At 34.4% G+C, this 19,027-nt stretch overlaps 2 protein-coding genes and 1 long non-coding RNA gene across 3 annotated transcripts; 1 reads left to right on the plus strand and 2 right to left on the minus strand.

The window, feature by feature from the left end:
* Nucleotides 1-4,720: 4,720 nt before the first annotated feature.
* Nucleotides 4,721-11,601, minus strand: LOC112796434 (probable histone-arginine methyltransferase 1.4). The gene is made up of 15 exons (XM_025838872.3): nt 10,925-11,601; nt 10,593-10,655; nt 10,141-10,243; nt 9,512-9,658; nt 9,311-9,414; nt 9,065-9,163; nt 8,860-8,929; nt 8,560-8,656; nt 7,777-7,831; nt 7,414-7,497; nt 6,862-6,939; nt 6,376-6,479; nt 6,087-6,259; nt 5,845-5,996; nt 4,721-5,226 (listed from the first exon to the last, which is right to left on the minus strand). The coding sequence occupies exons 1-15, from the start codon at nt 11,144-11,146 to the stop codon at nt 5,125-5,127; spliced, it is 1,653 nt and encodes a 550-aa protein (XP_025694657.1). The 5' UTR covers nt 11,147-11,601; the 3' UTR covers nt 4,721-5,124.
* Nucleotides 11,602-12,526: 925 nt separating this feature from the next.
* Nucleotides 12,527-15,264, minus strand: LOC112796435 (xyloglucan 6-xylosyltransferase 2). The gene is made up of 2 exons (XM_025838873.3): nt 13,698-15,264; nt 12,527-12,882 (listed from the first exon to the last, which is right to left on the minus strand). The coding sequence occupies exons 1-2, from the start codon at nt 15,026-15,028 to the stop codon at nt 12,858-12,860; spliced, it is 1,356 nt and encodes a 451-aa protein (XP_025694658.1). The 5' UTR covers nt 15,029-15,264; the 3' UTR covers nt 12,527-12,857.
* A 621-nt stretch (nt 15,265-15,885) lies between these two features.
* Nucleotides 15,886-17,087, plus strand: LOC112796438 (uncharacterized). Its single transcript, XR_003199167.3, has 2 exons — nt 15,886-16,435; nt 16,797-17,087. It is a non-coding gene; the product is annotated as an uncharacterized lncRNA (long non-coding RNA).
* Nucleotides 17,088-19,027: the final 1,940 nt, after the last annotated feature.

The raw sequence follows: 19,027 nt of genomic DNA on the forward strand, positions 1-19,027 counted from the left end.
ATCATATATATGTGTGTTATGCTCCTCCTGGGGATGTACGACAGAGAGACGATATCCGGGTTAGCTATCGAATGTGTCGAGTTCTGGCAGTTTAACCGACATGTAAGCTCACGGCCAGTAGGACAGGCATACATCATACTTCATTTATTTGAAATTGCTTGGGTATGCATAACTATTTTGGTTTACCTAATTGACATTCTGTTAACTGTTAAATGTGTTATTTGTTGTAATTGCTCTGAAACTGTGATTTGCATTTGTATTGATTATTGTTTGTGTATGATTTCGCTAATGAGACTTGAGACTTGGGATTAATGGTGATTATGACTATGGGAATGAATGGATCGATGGTAGTTCAGAGTATGTTAAACTTAGCAAATTAATCCTGTATTGATTAGTTAAGACCCTAGGCTTGGATTCATGTGAAATTGGAGAATCAGGATTGCCTAGAAGGTTTATATTTCCTTATGTAGTCTTTATTTAGAACTGTTACCCTATTGAAAACCTTCGGATTCTCACCTGTTGTGGATTTATTATTTTTCAGATATAGAATGCAACGCACCTCATTGAGAGTGTGGGATTCCCTGTGATGAAGCGAAGAAGATCCTTTTGAGATTTATTGTTGACTTTAGAATTCTCTCCACTTTTGAAACTTTATTGTATATTATGTATATTTCTCTTAGAGGCTTTTATTTGGAGAGACAGGCTTTCTATTTTGTAAAATCCCCTAAAGTTGTAATATTCTAACCGGCCTCTCTTTGCGGGTCGAGACTAGTGTCTACTATGTATCCTATTTTGAACTTATATATATTTTGCTTTTGTATACGATGCTTATCGCTTTAACATGTCCGTGTGTGTTTAACAGTTTTCGATGTTTGACTTTCTTTCATGGGCTCCTAGTTATATTATTGTTCTTCAACTATTATGTATGTATCTCTCTTTTTAAGTGTCGTAATACCTCACCACTTTTAATTTATGACTATAACGTAAAGTTTTGTGTGGTAGGGTGTTACACAAAACATGTATTCTTCCCTAAGGTTGGACACCCCTCACAGATCGGACCTTGAAAAAGTAGTTCTTAAAATCATGAAAAGAATCTTTAAAAATCGAGAAAACTTTTCAACCTTGGGAAGCTCGGAATGAAGCCCATTGTTGTTTTTTTTTATGAGTTAAAAGGTTTGGTAAGTTAGAAAAGATAAAAGAAGATTTTGATAAAAAGGAAAATATCAAGTTCCTAACATATCAGTTAGTAAACCTTCATAAATTCCCAAGAGTTCGAGTGAACCTGGCAGGAGCGACCTTCGAAACCAGAAGGATGTCCATTTCAAAGTCGGTAAAAGGAATAGAGACTCCTAGCCTAGTAAAAAGGCACTCATACATAAACAAGAAGTGTTCTTCCGACCTATTATAACGAGCATAGCAAATTCTCTCTTGAGGGTCAAGGGCCTCTAAAATGTATCTCTTCTCATCCTCCTGACTTCTACAGATCCTATATTGGAGTCGGAACTTTTCTAAGTATTCCCTATCAACTACGGAAACAGCTGATAAAATAGAACTATCAACCCAGTTTAACTCGGCAGGAACGTTAGAAGGCATTTGTGAGCTATTAAATGAGACATAAAAGGTTATACCTACAAAAATAACAAAATGAAGCTTTGTCACTACAAAAACTCACAAACTACCAAGTCGAGTACAACACATAGCATGCAAATACTCAAAGAAGTCATATCATCCTCGTAAGATTGGGAATGGATCCAAATCTCCTAGTGTCAATCTAAATAAGGATGGAAAATTTAATCAACTCTGCCGGAATACGAAATAAAACCATTATTCAAAAAGAAAATGACACCATTTAGGGGCAAAGTAAAACCCAAAATTCAACACAAACCGCAACAAATGGATAATCTACACAAATGACAAACAAAAAAATTTACTACTACAAGAGCGGCCAGAAGTTGCAAACGGCAGCAAGTAAGAAAAAACAGTAGCAAGAAACCATATTTTCAAAGAGACCATTTTCCACAAAAGCATCAAGACAATATCAGAAACATAAAAATTTCACCCATCAAGAAACATCATCCAGCCATGGAAATAATAAATAAAAGAGAAAGAAAAACCAACCTTGATAATGAACAGAAGGCAAGAAGAACGTGTGCAACAGCAATGTAAACGGACAATCTCAAAATGTCTCAAGCAACACGAATGAAGATTTGGAGCAAAAATTCAAGATATATAAATCTTGGAAAAAGATTAATGAAATGGAGTTATAGTGAAGAATAAGAAGGCCTCGAGAGAAATGAAGCAAAATTTCAGAAGTTGAACAAAAAAATGAGAAAGAGAAAGAAGATTGTGTTTATATAGTCACTAGGGGCATAACAGTAAATTTATCCCCTATTTAATGGCATGCACGGTTACCAATGAACCGAAAAGACATGCAAACGGTTACAAAAAGACATAACGTTTAGATTCAAAAATACATCGAGTATCTGACTTGTTCCCCAAAGCAGACCGAAAATTTGACATGACTGAATGAAATCTACAAGAGATCAAAACCGACTTAAAAATGCTTGAGCCCGACCTAAAGAAGCTCGGCCTCAAGCAGGGGTATTATTCATACCCTAACCCACAACTTAGTCAAGCCCAAAAGGGATAAAGCCTAATCAACACTCTACAGATATTAATCAGATCTACATCTTTCCGAACTGATGGAGGTCGGATATGGTGACATGGGCCTAGCCCTACTTAACTAAATAAGTAACTAACTCCTACAATCTCTCCTACTCATCTAGAAAGGAGATCTCAACAATTTTTCTAACAAAAGAGAGTAACCACCCCACTATCAAAGGTGAAACTATTCTAAAGGTGGTTATTGACTCTACATATACACTTATATACCCTAACACCCTCATTATTCTTCAAACTCCAATCTACTAAAAACTTGCCTAAAACCCTTACTAACTTAAGTATCAAAGTATTTTGCAGGTATCATCCCCATCTTCACCAAAACGTCAGACGGCGGCACCTCGGCACTAGGAGACGTCAGACATTATCCAATAAGAGTTGGAACCTTACATTCAGACCCAAATCACAGTTTTAGTTAACCCTCAGAATAGTAATATATAGGTACAGATATGAAAAATAATAAAATTCAAAAAAAGAATTGATTACATATAAATCAATTCTCATTATAAGATAAAAAAAAGGAGAAACAACTAATGAAAACAAAATAAATCATTTGAATTATTAACTAATAAAATATTATTTGAAAAAACAATTTCTCAGCATTTTCATCTTTTAGGAGTTAAATCAAATAACCAATGCTCTTTTCTGAGACAGAAAATAAAACGTCAATAGTTTGCATGTCGTGATTTGGATCTGAGTAGGAGGTTTTAGAATTTAGAATTTTATCCTCTTCGAAATCAATTTTGAGTGTTAAAATAATGTTATTTGTAAGGAGTAAAATCAAGAGTAACATCTTGAATTGATACTTAATAGTTCTCAAAATGCTATGCAATCATATCTGCTATTATATTTATGTATAAATATATGTATAATTTAACTTATTTTCAATATATATTTTAAATTCAAACATTTATTTTATTCAAGTGACTGATTTTGTTATTAATTTTTTGTGTACATTTAATATAGTTAATTTTTTTATATCAAACAAATTAATCTTTGAAACGAATTTACAACTTGATTTCTAACATTTTAAATTATTAAACAAATTAATTCTTAAATAACAAAAAAATAGTCCATTAGATTATTTACAAAGTCATGAGTTCTAATTTTCTAAAATGAAAATAATTGAGAGATTAAATTGTCTAGATTTAGAAAATAATAGATTAATTTGTCTAATACTCTAAAATATCATTAACCTTTCTTAAAATTTTTTTATTAAAAACTAATTATCTCTATGAAAAAAAAAGAAAAAAAAAGGTAGCACAAGAATACATCTTGCCTTTATGGTGCAACAGGGCCTCCACTTTGTTAACTTACCAATTTGTTAAAATGAACAAAGATCTGACACGATACAAGACACGCAAACACACGAATTTTAAAATTTATAAAACACAAAAATACACCATATATAAAAAATATTTTTTAGATAAATTACAATAATATTTTGAAATTTTATTGATATTAAAATATAAATAATTTTTTAATTATTTTTAATATCTTCTTTTAATTATATGAAATATTTAAAATATTTTTTATTTTATTAAATAATAATATATATTATTTTTAAATTTATTTCAAGAATATATAATAAAAATAAAACTAGATGCACTAACATATAATGATATTTAGATATGTCCAAGTGTTTTTAAAAAAGAATTTTTTTATTTTTATTAAGACATGGTTAAAGATAGCATACACAGTCAGACAAATATCAATGAATGTCTTGTCCAAAATATGTCTAACAAACACGTCAACCTAGCAAATCCGTAATACAAGAGGCACACACAAAATGAAAGTATTCAGCTGCAACCCTAACCTCTTGCAATTTTGAACAATTCGGAAATCCTTTGACATATGTTGTAAAACAATGGTGTTGTCAATTTGACCAAGGATATTTTAGCTGTTTTTTTGGACCTTCATCAAGTTAATTGGACCAAGGTCCAAGAATATGAAACAACTTTTTTTGCAAACACTGACGTGTCAACATTTGAACTCTTGCTAATTGATACAAATGACAACATAGCTTTCAAGTTAAACAGAATTAGCAAACGTTAAACTGTCGATCAATTCACAAACAGGAATATGTATGCGTCTCTCCTTTATCGGTTTTTCCAAGTGGATGTGTGGATGACATGATATTCTCCGCAGAATTGATAATCTTACAATGAAAGCTGAAAAAAATCTAAACTAATAAAGTAATTGTACACAAGCTTCAAACTGTCAGGTATATAAGCATCAAATATATTGCTTGTTAAATTATGGTGCAACCAAATACAGGATCAGCTGCACAACCACTCAATTCACAGCCACTAGGCTAACGAAATGTCGATGAATTTTACAGGCCCGGGGTATGTCCAAATAAATACAGACATAGTTCCCCCCCAACTTGCTGCAGCATGGCTGATTCATGTTACAAACAGAAGCTGAGGTTAATATTTGATCAACCTAAGCATTCTGCATGAGGGAGTCAATCTGGGCACATGAATTTGGCGAAGGCTGTTGCATTAGCTCAGCTTCATCCAAATCCTGAGATTGGATATTTACATCCTGCCAAAGTAACTTGATGTCACTCAAAAATAATGTAATGAAATGGAAAAGAAATTCTATTGATTGCATAGCATTGCTCAGCATGCAATTTATGCAGCAGGCCTGCTCTGTTAGAAAGCCCACCTAGGAAGCAGCAAAGTTTTGCAGCTTTTTAATTTAATGGATAAATAATTCGAGCATGGGAAGTTCCTCCCAAACTTCCAATTAAGGATGAAAAGATCAAGGCCGTGATTTTATGATCACTACAATCGGTGGTTAACCCTTATGTCTTATTGAACATGGAATCGGTATTTTCAGTTTGACATGAATTGTGATCATTTATGTACTTCGTTAATTCTCCTAAAATGAATATATATTATCAGCATAGCATGAGTTGAAATATATTTCATCAATAGGATCCTGTAGATAACATAGACAACAATGATATCCATCATTTGTTAATTCTTCCTAAAAAAGCACATATTTACTAGGTCTCCTTAAAATCATCAGCCTTATTTTACCCTTCTAAATTCCATTGGACAAACTTTGACTGTATGAAAACCCACTTATACTCCAGATTCAAGTACCTATATAATTTAAAATCAAATTGAACATATAAGAAATAGATGGCACCTTTACCTGTGTCTGTATAAGTGATTGAGGTTGCTGATCTTGGGATACTGGATACACCTGAGGCTGAGACATTCTGTAGTAGGGTTCTTTCAGATCAAGTTTACAAGATGATGTTTGTAGAATCCCTCCTTGTTCAGCACCAGGCCCCCACATTTTAGCTAAATGCAAATCGAAATGTGTTCATCCACTATATGGAGCACAGATGTAGAGTATAGTAGTGAGAGGGAAAAAGAAAGACGACGACAAACCTGATAATGTCAAGTAAATTGTATAACTTTGTGCATTGTGGGCAATCAAGTGAAGCCTGCCCGTAATTTCTTGTCCTGCCATGACATAAATTGGCTGAGACAGAACACAGCGTAATTGATACCAATGAGTTGTTGGTGAACCTGGGGCAGTTGTAAGCCACCTCTGTACAGTACTGCAGATGTGGAATAATTATGTGACAAATAATTGATAAATCAAGTGTAAACAACTGCAAGACCTTGATGAAAACCAAAGCAGAGAATGCTGTACTAATGGAAGAAGAACGGTTACCTTCCATTGAACAATACATCAAACCAACATGCCAACCCATGTACTCTGGCACCCACAGTGGATATAAATCTAAGAGGAATGTCAATTTCATATAGTTCTTCTTCCTACAGAATGACAAGTCATATGACTATACATTGCTAGATAAATTCTTTTGAATCATTGAAAGACTATAACACCAAATGAAAACATTCTGTTCCTAAACAGCAGGATATAAGTTTCAAAAAATCCTGTAAGTGGTTTAAAAAATAACGCTAATGAATTCAACACTTGATATTTGAAAAGACAACTCAAGAACTCAGGATGGAAATTTATTTCAAAACAGAAAAATCTGTCAGGTGGAATAATATGATGAAAATGATCCTATTTCATGAAAATTGTGGAATTTACCAAAATAAATGGGACTTCAAAATTTTGAAAGAAAAAAAGGAAAGTGTTGGGGGGGGGGGGGGGGGGGGGACACAGTTTAACAAAAAACTAATTACTTACCTTTATTTTGTTGAAGTCTATCACATGAAACGATGGAGGAGCTACTAACAACCTTGGATCAAAAGCATCCACCACAGGCTGTAGAGAAGATGAAACAAAGAACATATAATAAACACTAAGGTACACAGAAGTACAAGAGGCTTTGTGCATCAGGATGACAATCAACATAAGATGAGGCAAAAAAGTGGGGAAAAGCAAGAGAATACTATATCATAACTAGTAAACTAGAGGGGGCAATGACTTTGGAAAAGGAATATAATCCTCTTCAGCTTGCTATATGGATGCCAAATCCTGTGTTTTAATCTCTAATTTGACAGAGACTGATAATGGTGTCAAAAGCAGGTAAAGTTACCAATTTGAACATTAACAATGCATTCCTTTGTCTACATCACTATCAGTCTCGTAATGTGCAAATGATAATTACATGTAATCTCTGCTCTGAGGAAGGGGATCCCTAACCAAAGGTTTTATACAGCAAAGACTAAATAGTGCCTACTTTCTTGCATTATCAATTAGTATCCTTTGTAATTTTCTGAGTACAAGCTAATGTACCTGAGAAAAATATCCTTGAAATGCAGTCCCATGTAAGGGTGTCAAATCAACGCCAAAATAGTTTTGTTGCTGCCAAAACAGGGCCTGAAAAGATATGACAAAATTAATCAGTAAAATTAAGGTGGAAAAACAAGTATATTAGCTACACAAAAAGAGCAGTTAGAAAATAGTGGTGAATTGTCTTATCAGTTATCACTAGAAGAATGATATATCATGATCTGATTCTCTCTCCATCTCTCTGCCACGTGTGTGTGTGAGAGAGGAGAAGCGATAACTCATATGTATGAATTGAAATATGTCAAATAAGTACAACTATAGTGAAAAAGGTGTGTATGAGAAAATGTATAGAAAAACAATACTCACCTTATTAGCAATTTCAACAAACAAATATTCATCACTGAAAGGTGCCATGTGAATCCTACATAGTGAAATGAATTTAAGGTGAAGTTAAGACAAACAGTTCTTTGATAACACCACAAAGTTAGAATGTAAAGTGCATACTTATATAATTATAAACACTGACTCAGATACTAAGTTGCATTTTTTTAAAAACAAAACAAGCTTGAAAATATACACATAAATGAGATTTTACAAAAGCATTTTGCGTATGTATTATTGTGAACTTCCACTGAAACAGTGATAGCTGTTATTTTCAGAGTAGTTGCTAAATTGACATGGAAAAATTATATTCGGGAAGGGGGAGGAGGGTTTCAATTTTAAAAGATGGATGCCATTTTCAAAGCGGAGATGTTTATCCTCCTTATCCCTGCAGAAACATATCACCACCAGACTAAGGGCCTGTTTGGATAGATGCATAAGTAACTTTTAACTTATGAAAAGTTATAGCATTAATGTTTGGTACAATTTTTAAAATTAATTCGTAACTTACTAAAGTTATTTAAAGTGCTTATGAAGAAGTTAAAAAAAATGACTTCTCCTATAGTAAAAAGCTTTTTATCACTCTCCTTTTAAAATAAGCACTTTTGTGACTAAAAAACCTAACACAAAATAACTTATTTATAAGCTACCCCTTATGTTTCAAGCTTCTTTTCCAAAAGAGCTAAATTAAGTTATTTATCCAAACTGGCCCTAACTAGACCCACAATTAACTACAGCAAAAACGAGTGCTTCAAAGTTTATGTATACCTCCCCACTGAAGGAAACATTTTCCCATGAGGTGTGAGAAACCTGTCTCTGGCAATGACATATGACTCCAGCATTCTTTCATTAACTAACAAAGTGCCTGCGGAACAAGAGAACTTCATAATTATGAATAACCAACAATGTGGTTTACAAAACATTAACTATGTCGATCCCCATTTTCAAATTTGCATGTCAAAACTTAACTCTACATCATGACACAAATAGGAGTAAAATGTAACACAACCCATGCATGAAATATCAGCATCACTCCAGATTGTAAAAGCTAGTAGAATATCAGCTTACCCATGGGCTCAGAGATCAGAATATCAGCTTTCTCTGGCAACTCAACATCCTCCACTTTGCCTTTGATAACCTGCAGATTATAAAATGAATATGATCTACGTGACATACACATACTAACCTTGATCATCCAATAATTAATGAGTGATGATTAATGAAGATGACTTTAGCAGAAAACCAATAAAAATTTATAAATTAAAAATCTCACTGTAATTCGTTGACCGAGTATTGGGTTTCCAGCTATAAGTTTTCGTGCATATTCTGCCATTTCAGATGCTTCCACAGCATAAACATGTTTTGCACCAGCCTGCAAAGGAATGACAGCATGACAGGAACTCAATTCAAACTCTTGAAAGGGAAGGCATGGGAGACAGCTGGAGTTTTCAGTAAATTAGAAGCAATGATATTTAGCACATCCTACAGGTATATTTAGCAAACTAAGATTTTGGTTTACCTGAGCAGCAAATAACGACAAAATACCACTGCCAGCACCAACATCAACTACTACACGACCCATGAAATCAGCACGGTTCTCAATAACTGCAGCATAATATGTTCCTAAAAAAAAGATGAACAATGAATTCATCAGGTAAATACATATGCCTAAAAAAGGAGCAGACAAAAAAGAAATCACTGGAGTACAATTTGATATAACCTGTCCTCACATAGTCCTGCAACATATTTTGCTGATGCAGAAGTTGTCCATAATAATGGAAATACATTTTTGCAGAAGAAGACTCTATCTTTTCATCGAATTTGCTTTTGGAAGTTATCGCATTTGTTCCATTTGGTAGGTTACTCCCTGGTTGAAAATAATCAAATAAACAATTTACATATGTTCGAATTATCAATGGGTTACAAAATGTAATCAAGAAGTTAACAAGAAATGACGAATTTTAATCAATCGATTAACCAGGACAGTCTGACTTCAAACACCATTGTGTTTGCTAGACAAAGAAAAACAGCAGAAGCAGTTAACAAGACATTAAACCAATTCTACCAACAGCATAATAATCAGTTAATTACTTAATCTGCCAACCAAGTTTCACTAATATCAACTAGCACAACAAAGTTTTGCGGGACATCCGATTTTAATCTAATAAATCAAAGAATAATAATCCACGTGATATGCTGAAGAGTGAAGACTAACATTTTTTCAAAATAAAAATGGTAACCTAATGAAGAATTGCTGCACCCCTTCATCTATGTTTTAAGATCAAACCAAAATCAACACAGCTTGCCAAAAGCCATTCTAAAACACCATAAACAAATCCAAAGAAGCACCTTGAACATTGAATTCCTTCTTCCATTGTTGGTATACACAATGGAAGGCCTCACTATCTTCCTCATTTCTAAACTGAATAGCGACTCCCCTTGAATATGATGTCTGGTTCAAAAATAGCACAGTTAAAAGGCATAACTATTTTGCAGTACATCAATGAAATAGGCAAGGAAACAATGCAGCAAACAAACCTCTCAATAACAGAAAGAGCAGTAAATTAAACAAATAATCAAAAGACGGGTTACAAAAATGAAAAGGATGCTTCATAACCACAAAATAAAACTCTTTATAAGCTATAAAGCTAAAATCTTCAAAACAAGTAAGATAACAAAAAAAAGTGAGAAAAAATAAATCAGCTTGTTCTAGAATTTGCCAACCAACCAACCCAAGAAAAAACAATCTCAGCTGAGATTCTGAGATAGACAGATAGTACTACAAAATGATGCATTTGTACCTGTTTGCCCGCATCGGATCCTTCCACCATGCAAACCGATTGAACAGGACCTAATCTAAATATCTGCAACGCCAGATAAACCCACATTTAACACCTCACAAAAAAAAAAAAAAAATATATATATATATATATATATTATATCAACACAACATTTGCTGCATTGGAAAAAGTCCAAATCTGGGACTTCAATATGTCCATTAAACACATTATTCCAGCTCAAAAATCAATCTCTATTATTGTTATTATAACCATCATCATTAGTTAAGTTTTCTTTCACTTACTAGTAACTAAATAAACAGAAACCAAATCAAAAGAATGGAAAATAATCAAACCTGAGCAGCTCGGAGATCTACATTGAGAGCAACCTGATTGGACTCACGGAGGATTTGGAGTTCTGGCAAGGAGCCATCGCCGGAGGCGAAGCGAGCAATCCCCGGCGAAGAAGAACCAGCTTCAGAAGGAGGAGGAGGAATCAAAGAAGAACAGAGCTCAGAGACTGATGCCAAAGCAAACTCTCGTTGCTTCCGCTTCTGCATCGCTACTGAATCCTCCATTGTTAAAACCCTATCCGGCTTTCCCTCCCTCAAAAACCCAAACCCACACACAACAAAGATAGTTGTTCTTCTTTCTTCTTTCCTGTATTTATTTAATTTTCCTCCGAATTTTTTCTTCTTCTGTTAAAAAGGAAGAATAAGCGGGCACATGAATCTATTCTATTTATATAGCCATTAGGCTCAAGACTTTGCGTGTGTATGCACCATGATTAATTAAATAAAATAAAATAAAATAATAATTTGGGGATAAGGAGAACAAAAGCGGAACTAGGGTTTTGGGTTCGGGGAAGTTGAGAGCCGCCAAAGATAGAATAGAGAGAGAGAGTTAATAAGTGTTAAGGGTGGGATTGTGGGAACAGTTTTGTTTTGGGTTTGGAGGGTTTTATAGTGTGTGTGGCGCTTTCATAAATTTGTTTTCATTTGTGTTGTGTTGTGTTGTGTGGGAGAGGGTCACTAAGTGGTGTTTGTGTGTTGTGTGTTGTGTGGACTTGTGGTGGTGGTGTTGTGTCATTCTCAATAGTCATAGGGAAAACGAAATTAGGGATCACATTTTCGTCGTTTTATGGATGACGTGGATGTTCCTTTTGGATTCTTTTGGGGTCCACGTTATGGAGCTGACTGAGCTGTGTTTGGAGAATAATCATGGCAGATGAAAATAAATAAATAATTTACTTACCTCTATATTTAGTGATAATTGATAAAATATATACTAATTTAGACTAAATGTCAATTTTATCATCTATATTATAAGTTTATAACCACTATTTAACTACTACCATCACCTCCATTGTCATGGTTTTCCGTCATCATCATGAGTGAGTTTTCAACCACAACCCAAATTATTAGTTTGTTATCATCAACCACTCTAATTCAATAATCAACTCAACAATTAATTTAAAAAAAAAAACTAAAACGGAGATTGAAAAAGAAACGAAGTTGAGAATAAACAGAAAAGATTGAGTCAATGGAAGTGGATGCAGGATGTGGAGGCCACCGAGATAAAATGTGATAGCAAACGAGTAAGCGACAGTGCAGACTAGATGTGGCAAACACCATTGAGTTGCTGCATGCACAAGGCAGGATTTAAACCCCGACACTTGCTTAAACGGACGAGTAAGCTGAACACTCGACCAACCCAAATTGGTTAGAATTGGACTGTTTAACTCACCACAAAAGGTCGTCAAACTCGCAATACTTGGCCCGCGGGCATTGGCGGAGCGGGCCGGCGGGTGCCTGCCCTTTATCCTCTTTCTTTCTTTGAAAATCGTAAACTAGCTAATCCTATAAGCCTTAATACCAGACAATGCCACAAATCCAAACCCCAAAGTAAAATATCAAATGTAATCGATTTATAGTTCCCACTTAAACTCTCTTCAAAAATAAAATCTGAAATCTCTTTATCATAGTGTGTAGCTACCATTCCTGAAGTATGCTTAAAGTACACATCATCTTTCCTTAAAGTAGTTGAACATCTTTGAAGCCTTAATTGACTAGTTATGTTGCACTATAATTACCATTACGTTACAAATGAAAACAGCAGAGCGATGAACTTAATAATATTATGAAAAAGTGCGTCACCTTTCTCTACTTAATATTCGGATTCAATGCCTCCTTAAGATTTTTCTTCACAGCCAAACCTATTCAAGTATTCATAAGATAGTTCTTCAGTTCAATGCCAAATTGTCAATATCATTCCATTACTAGATTGGATTCACTGGATTAACATTCCTGATAGCCTGTTACCATATTGCCACATCAATTAGAATCATCAACTGTAATATTTTTAGAACCAAAATAATACAACTACAAAAACTGCAAATGCAATTTAAGGAATCTATAAAAATTGAGTGAGGATATAGCCACCTAATTAAGTCCTAATGATGTATGTCTAAAGATCCTCTTAATTCTTCTAATTCACACACTGACATGAGTTGTAATTTGCACATATGCGAGTTAAAATTTGAATTAAGAGGAAGAATTTATCATTTCCTGCAATGAAATTATAAAAGCTATATCCAAGTTGCCAGTCTAACAAACCGATTGTACTTTGTAAGAAAGAGACTATTCACAAGATGGTTCAAAATGGGCAAATGGCTTACACATTCCAAGAAAAACTTGGGTATATAGTTAAATAAGTGTTGTCATCAATTTATCCACAAACAAAGAATCTACAATGTCCAATATAAGAAACATAAAGCCACAGAGCAGAAGAGGGGATCTCATTTGCTCTTTCAAAAAATCAAAGTAACTTTATACTAAAAGAATGATCAGCAAAATAAAAAGAAAATAAATAAAAAATATTACAATATTTTCAGCTCTACCATAACAGACTATGAACCTCAGCAATTGCATGTTTGACATCCACTACAAGCAACTGCAATCTAATCAAAATCATGACTATACTGGCAGCACATAAAAGAATATTGAATAGTATACTATATGGTAATAATAAGATTAACAAAACCGATATGAACCTTGAACATAATCACAACCTCCAAGGGGAAAAAAAAAAAAAGGGCACCATTTTCATCAAGATGAAGAAACTGGCAACCTGATAGCCTTGAAAGCAGGATGAAGCAAACCAAGCTCATCTTTAACATCAAGTGGATTACTACTCTCATTCCTCACTCTCTTCACCCTCTTACTTGCAAGAGACTTATGAGTGAAACCATACATCTGCAGAATCTGATTATCACCAAAATTGTATGCACGGTCCATCTGCCTCAAACACCTCTCAACAGGGTAATCTCCAAACTTACCACAAGGCTTGCACCCAACAAAATGTGTCACAAGTGGCCACCTATGATCACCAAGACCAGGGTGATAATTCTCAATCATCTCTTCATAACGATCGACAAGAATTCCCCAATAGCCATGCAAGTAGTAACCATTCTCAAGGTACACTTTGTCACCCCATTTATCCCTCTCAGTTGCAAGTAGATACACCATTGCGGATTGATCGTCTGCTTCGAAAACCGGCCTGTTCTTGAGCTCCCTAGTTAGCAATTTCCCAGCTTCATCCCTAACTTTCCCCTTTGGTCCCATTGGAGCCCAAGAATCAAGAATATCCAATGACCATTGACAATTCCTTAGAAGGAAACTACCAGTGTTCAACCCAATCCAATTTTTCTCATCATACACCATCTCATTCCAACCATGCATCACAAAGTTGTGATCTTTGTACCTCTCCCACGGAACCTCGAACGCCATATCCGTGAACATGGCGTCACTATCCATCCACCATAGAAACTCGACCTCAGGGTGCGACAAGAGCAGCTTCCGAATCAACGGAAGCTTGGCCCAAAACCCTGCCATTTCTGCATCAAATAGCGCCATGTTGTAGAAGATTTCGATCCCGTGGAGCCTGCAATAATCGATTTTGTTCTTAATGGATTTCAGAAGGTAGTGGTCACCGACGGGATTCTCGCACGGTTTTGGAGACGAACCTGTTACGAGAAGGACGCGAGGTTTGTTCGGAGCGATAAAATTTGGGAAATTAGGGTTCTGTTGGAGCCACCTTTTGCGCTGTTGGTCCCAATTGGTGATTCTGGGACCTAATGTGTATGGCGCCTTTGGATCGCGGGTTATTTCGTCCTTGCTGGGTGGCTCGTCGACGAGGATCGTGGAGATATCGAAGGTGGCGTAGTTGTTGCTGGTGGTGGTGGTTTTTTCTGAGTGTTGTTCTTCGAGGACGCGGCGGTGAGAGTTGAGGTGGTGACGGAGATTGTCGAAGTCTTGTTGAGGGGTTCCAAACTTGCCGGCGCCAATGGTGCCGCGGAGGACGATGACGGTGAGGAATAAGCAGAGGAACGTGACGGCGCCGTGGCGGAAGGCGCGGCGGATCTGACGGAGCCGCCGGGCGCCGAGGCAGCGAGTTAGCATAACGAATTGGGGGAGGAGCGAGTTGACTCAGGCGAGTTAGTGGGACAACGGAACTTGTCTGAATTAGTGTTACTAAATGTGTTTTGTTTTTGACGGTTACGAGGTGATGTATACGATGATGTTTTATGGTTTATTTTTGTGATGAAGATTTTAAGAGAGGGATCAAATTCGAACAAGGAGAAATGAGTAATGTCATGTAATAAGTTGAACGCGATTACGCGTTCTGTAATTATATCGGAGACTCTGGGCTGTTTTCTTACATTGGACGGCCTGGCGCCTGTCGGTGAATTGTTGCTTTTTTTTTAGTTAATAATTAAATTAAATAATGTTATTTATCCAAATTTTTTTATAAATTAAATCTAATTAAATTAAATAATATAAATTAAAATAATATTAATTATAATTAATTTTTATTATATTAGATTAATTTAATTTAATTTAATTTAAAAAATTAAATATAACATTATTCCATTAAATTGACCTCAATTAATAATAACAATCAAATTATTCTTTGGATTTTTGTATTATGATAAAATTGATTCTTTAAAAAATTAATCAAAATTGATAAAAATACATTTTTATTAGGTTAATTTGCCTAATGACATATTACGTGACAGTTATTGTCATAGTTATCAGACCCGGCTCGACCCGGCCGGTTCGACCAAAAACCCGGTCACCCGGTCACTTAGTCGGACCAAGTCATACGTTGAACCGGAAATGCAATTGACTCGGAGGAATCCGGTTCATCCGGTCGGATCTTGATAAAAATCGGTGATCCGGACAGGTTATTTGACCCGGTCCGGGTTGTGCAAATTTTTTTTTGGATGCTAAAACGGCGTCGTTCTAATACCCCTCCCCCCTTTTCGTTGAAATGAGAAACCTAACCCTAGGGTATCCCCCCTTCCCCCATTGCCTCACTAGCTCACTGTCACTGCCCTCACCTCACATCTCTGATCTCCCTAATGGCAGTAATGCAATATCTCTGAAGTCACCACTCACTAGTCACCACCGATACCCCCCTTAGCCAACCTCGTCTCTCCGTCACCCTCGTCGTCACTCTCCGCGGCGTCGTTCCTTCTCCCAGCCGTCACTGCTTCTACCCTCACCTCGCCGTGCTCTGAGTTCATCAATCGGCCTCATCAGTCAACGCCGAAGTCACCAGTCACCGCCGAATCGCTGATACCCCCCCTCAGCCAACCTCGTCTCTCCGTCACCCTCGTCGTCACTCTCCGTGGCGTCATTCCTTCTCCCGGCCGTCACTGCTTTTTCCCTCACCTCGCCATGTTCGTTGCTATATTGGTCGTTTGTGGGTTGTGCTTCTTGTGCTTCTACTTCGCTGCTTTTGCTTCTGTTCTTTCTCGGTGCCTCACCTGGTCCTCAGAAAGCTCAGAGCCTGTGCTCACTCAGGTCAGTGCCTCTGCTATTGACCTATTGACTATTATTATGGAATCTGTTGATATTGGTTAAAATCTGTTCTTGAATTGTATTGTTCTTGAATTGTATTGTTGCGGGTTGTTGGTTGCTGGTTAGTATTAGTTAAAATCTGTTCTTGAATTGGTATGTTAGTAAAAGTCTGGTTGATATATTAGTTTAATTTGTTCTTGAATTTTAGTTAAAATTGTTCTTGAATTGTATTGTTGCTGGTTGCTGGTTGGTATATTAGTTAAAATCTCTTGTAATGTTGCTAGTTAAAATCTGTTGAATTGTTGCTGGTTGCTGTATTCTCCCTGATGCTGTTGTTGGTTGCTGTATTGGTAATTTGATATAGAGTTTTTTTATATGGATACAAATCAAAATGAGAGAAATGTTGATCAAGCTCCTAATTTGCCCTATGAAGATGTTGATGCCAACTTTGAGCTCACCCCTTGGACTTGATTTAATGATTGTGTTATCTTTAACTTGCTCTTATTGATTTAAATTGAGAACATATTTTATACTAGAAACAAGTTTATTAACTCTTCTTTTAGATTATTAATTATGTTTAAGACTTGATATTTGATTATTAACGTTTGTAAGACTCGCATTTTAAGTTTTAAGACATTATTTCAAATTTATTAATGTAATTTTATATTTTTTTAGTTATGACCGGATTAACCGGGTGAATTAGTGACCAACCGGTTGAATCAGTAACTCGGTAACCTGGTCATATGATCGGGTTGATTACCTTCGGTTTTGATAACTATGGTTAATGCTTCACATTCATCTTTTAAGCATTGTTAATAGAAAAAATGAGTAAATTACAATTTTGTGTCTAATATTTGAGATAAATATTAAAATTATTCTTAATATTTAAATTATCTTATTTAAATTTTTAATATTTAAAATTATTTTAATATTATTTTGCCGTTAATAATTTATAAACAAAATTGATGATGGAATAAAATTAAAACGATTTTAAAATATTAAGAATATAAATAGAACAAAAATATTGGAAACAAAAATAATATATTACTCTTATAAAAATTACAAAATCAAGTAAAATGGTAATGAATTTTAATAAAATAAATTGTTCAAAATTTTTACTCATACTTGTAGAATGGCGAGTAAATAAATTTTCAAAAAAAAAAAGTGCATTGTACATATATAATAAAATATAAATTATACCTTTTTGTTTTTAATATACTGAATTTATTAATATTTAATTTAATTAATTTTTTAATTTTTAAATAAATTTTAATTTGTTCTTCTATAATTCCATTTTTACGACAGATAATTATTTAATTTATTATTTATTTTGCTTTTAATAAAAATAAATTTACTTAAAATAAAAGTACTGTAACTAAAAATAAAATTAAAAAAATAAATTTATTTAGAATGAAAATAATGTCATTAAGAATAATTTATTTAGATATAATTAAAAAATAATTGGATAATTATTTACCATAAAAGATTGATATTATTAAAGGATAAAATTAAAATTTATTTTCAAATTGTCGCTTAGATGCATATGATGAATGTTTGTCCTAATTGACTGTCATATCACATTGTTAGTTCAACTGCTAACCTGACACATTCCCATGAGAATGTCGCATTTCGGTCATGAATAAAAATGGGAACCCTCAGGAACATCGTGTCCAGCACACTATCCAAAGGATATAGTGACTGACACACTCTTGTGACTCAAAAAGATGTGAGTGGGATACTCAGCTTCAGTCCTTACATTACCCAAGGATATAGTGCCCGACACACTACCCAGGAATATAGTGCCAGACACACTCTTGCGACTTACAGATCGCGTCTCAATCAAAACCAAACTCATCTCTATCTCAATTTCAAAATCATTCTTGGCTCATTTTCTTTCAAAAACAAAACATATTCAGTTTACATCTCACCAAGAATCACTTTTTCCTTAAATCAATCCCTTTTAAAACCAAAACCGCCAAACAACTTCAAAATCACATCAATTATAAATCTCTTTGAAAAACTCAAAAATCATTCATTCTTAAACCATTCACTTAACTACTTTAAAATCTAAGAGTTGTTAATTAAAATCCACGGCAAGGTCTCAAGCTTCTAAATTTGAATCAATTAAAGTAAAACTTAAACCAAAACCAAATCAGTTAAAACAAAACCAATTTCAATTTCATTCTTAAATTTGAAACATTCCCAAAGGCTTGAAAATTGTTATGTGTTACTAAATCAGAATTTAAAGAATACTTTAGCTCTTTTCAAGACGTCACAAAAACGAAATTAATCAATCAAAATTCAATTACTTTTAAGTTTACTAAAAACTCCTCCGAATGTAGTTCTTTGATCAAATTTAAAACATAAGTCTCCTCATATTTAAATCGACTTCAAAACAAAATACTTTTCTTAAATACATTAAAATCGAAAGGTAATTCTCTTCTAAATAAATCAAATTCAAAATATATTATTTTTCTTAATAAATAAAACTCAACAAAAATGCTTTTCTCCATGACTTAAAATCATAGCATAATTCATTTTTTTCTTAGTAAATCCAAAATCAGATAATACAATTTCTCAAAATTCCAAATTTTC

Source organism: Arachis hypogaea, chromosome 4, assembly GCF_003086295.3.
Source record: "Arachis hypogaea cultivar Tifrunner chromosome 4, arahy.Tifrunner.gnm2.J5K5, whole genome shotgun sequence".
Taxonomy (NCBI): Eukaryota; Viridiplantae; Streptophyta; class Magnoliopsida; order Fabales; family Fabaceae; genus Arachis; species Arachis hypogaea.

Bases quoted from the DNA above. Each gene is read 5' to 3' on its own strand.
- LOC112796435 (XM_025838873.3), bottom strand. From the start codon at position 15,028: ATGCTAACTCGCTGCCTCGGCGCCCGGCGGCTCCGTCAGATCCGCCGC. The intron at 12,883-13,697 runs GTTGCCAGTTTC...ATATGGTAACAG, and splicing joins CCTGCTTTCAAGGCTATCAG to GCTATCAGGAATGTTAATCC.
- LOC112796434 (XM_025838872.3), bottom strand. From the start codon at position 11,146: ATGGAGGATTCAGTAGCGATGCAGAAGCGGAAGCAACGAGAGTTTGCT. The intron at 8,930-9,064 runs GTGAGATTTTTA...TATAATCTGCAG, and splicing joins TACTCGGTCAACGAATTACA to GTTATCAAAGGCAAAGTGGA. The intron at 7,832-8,559 runs GTATACATAAAC...TTCACTATGTAG, and splicing joins ATGTTTCCTTCAGTGGGGAG to GATTCACATGGCACCTTTCA.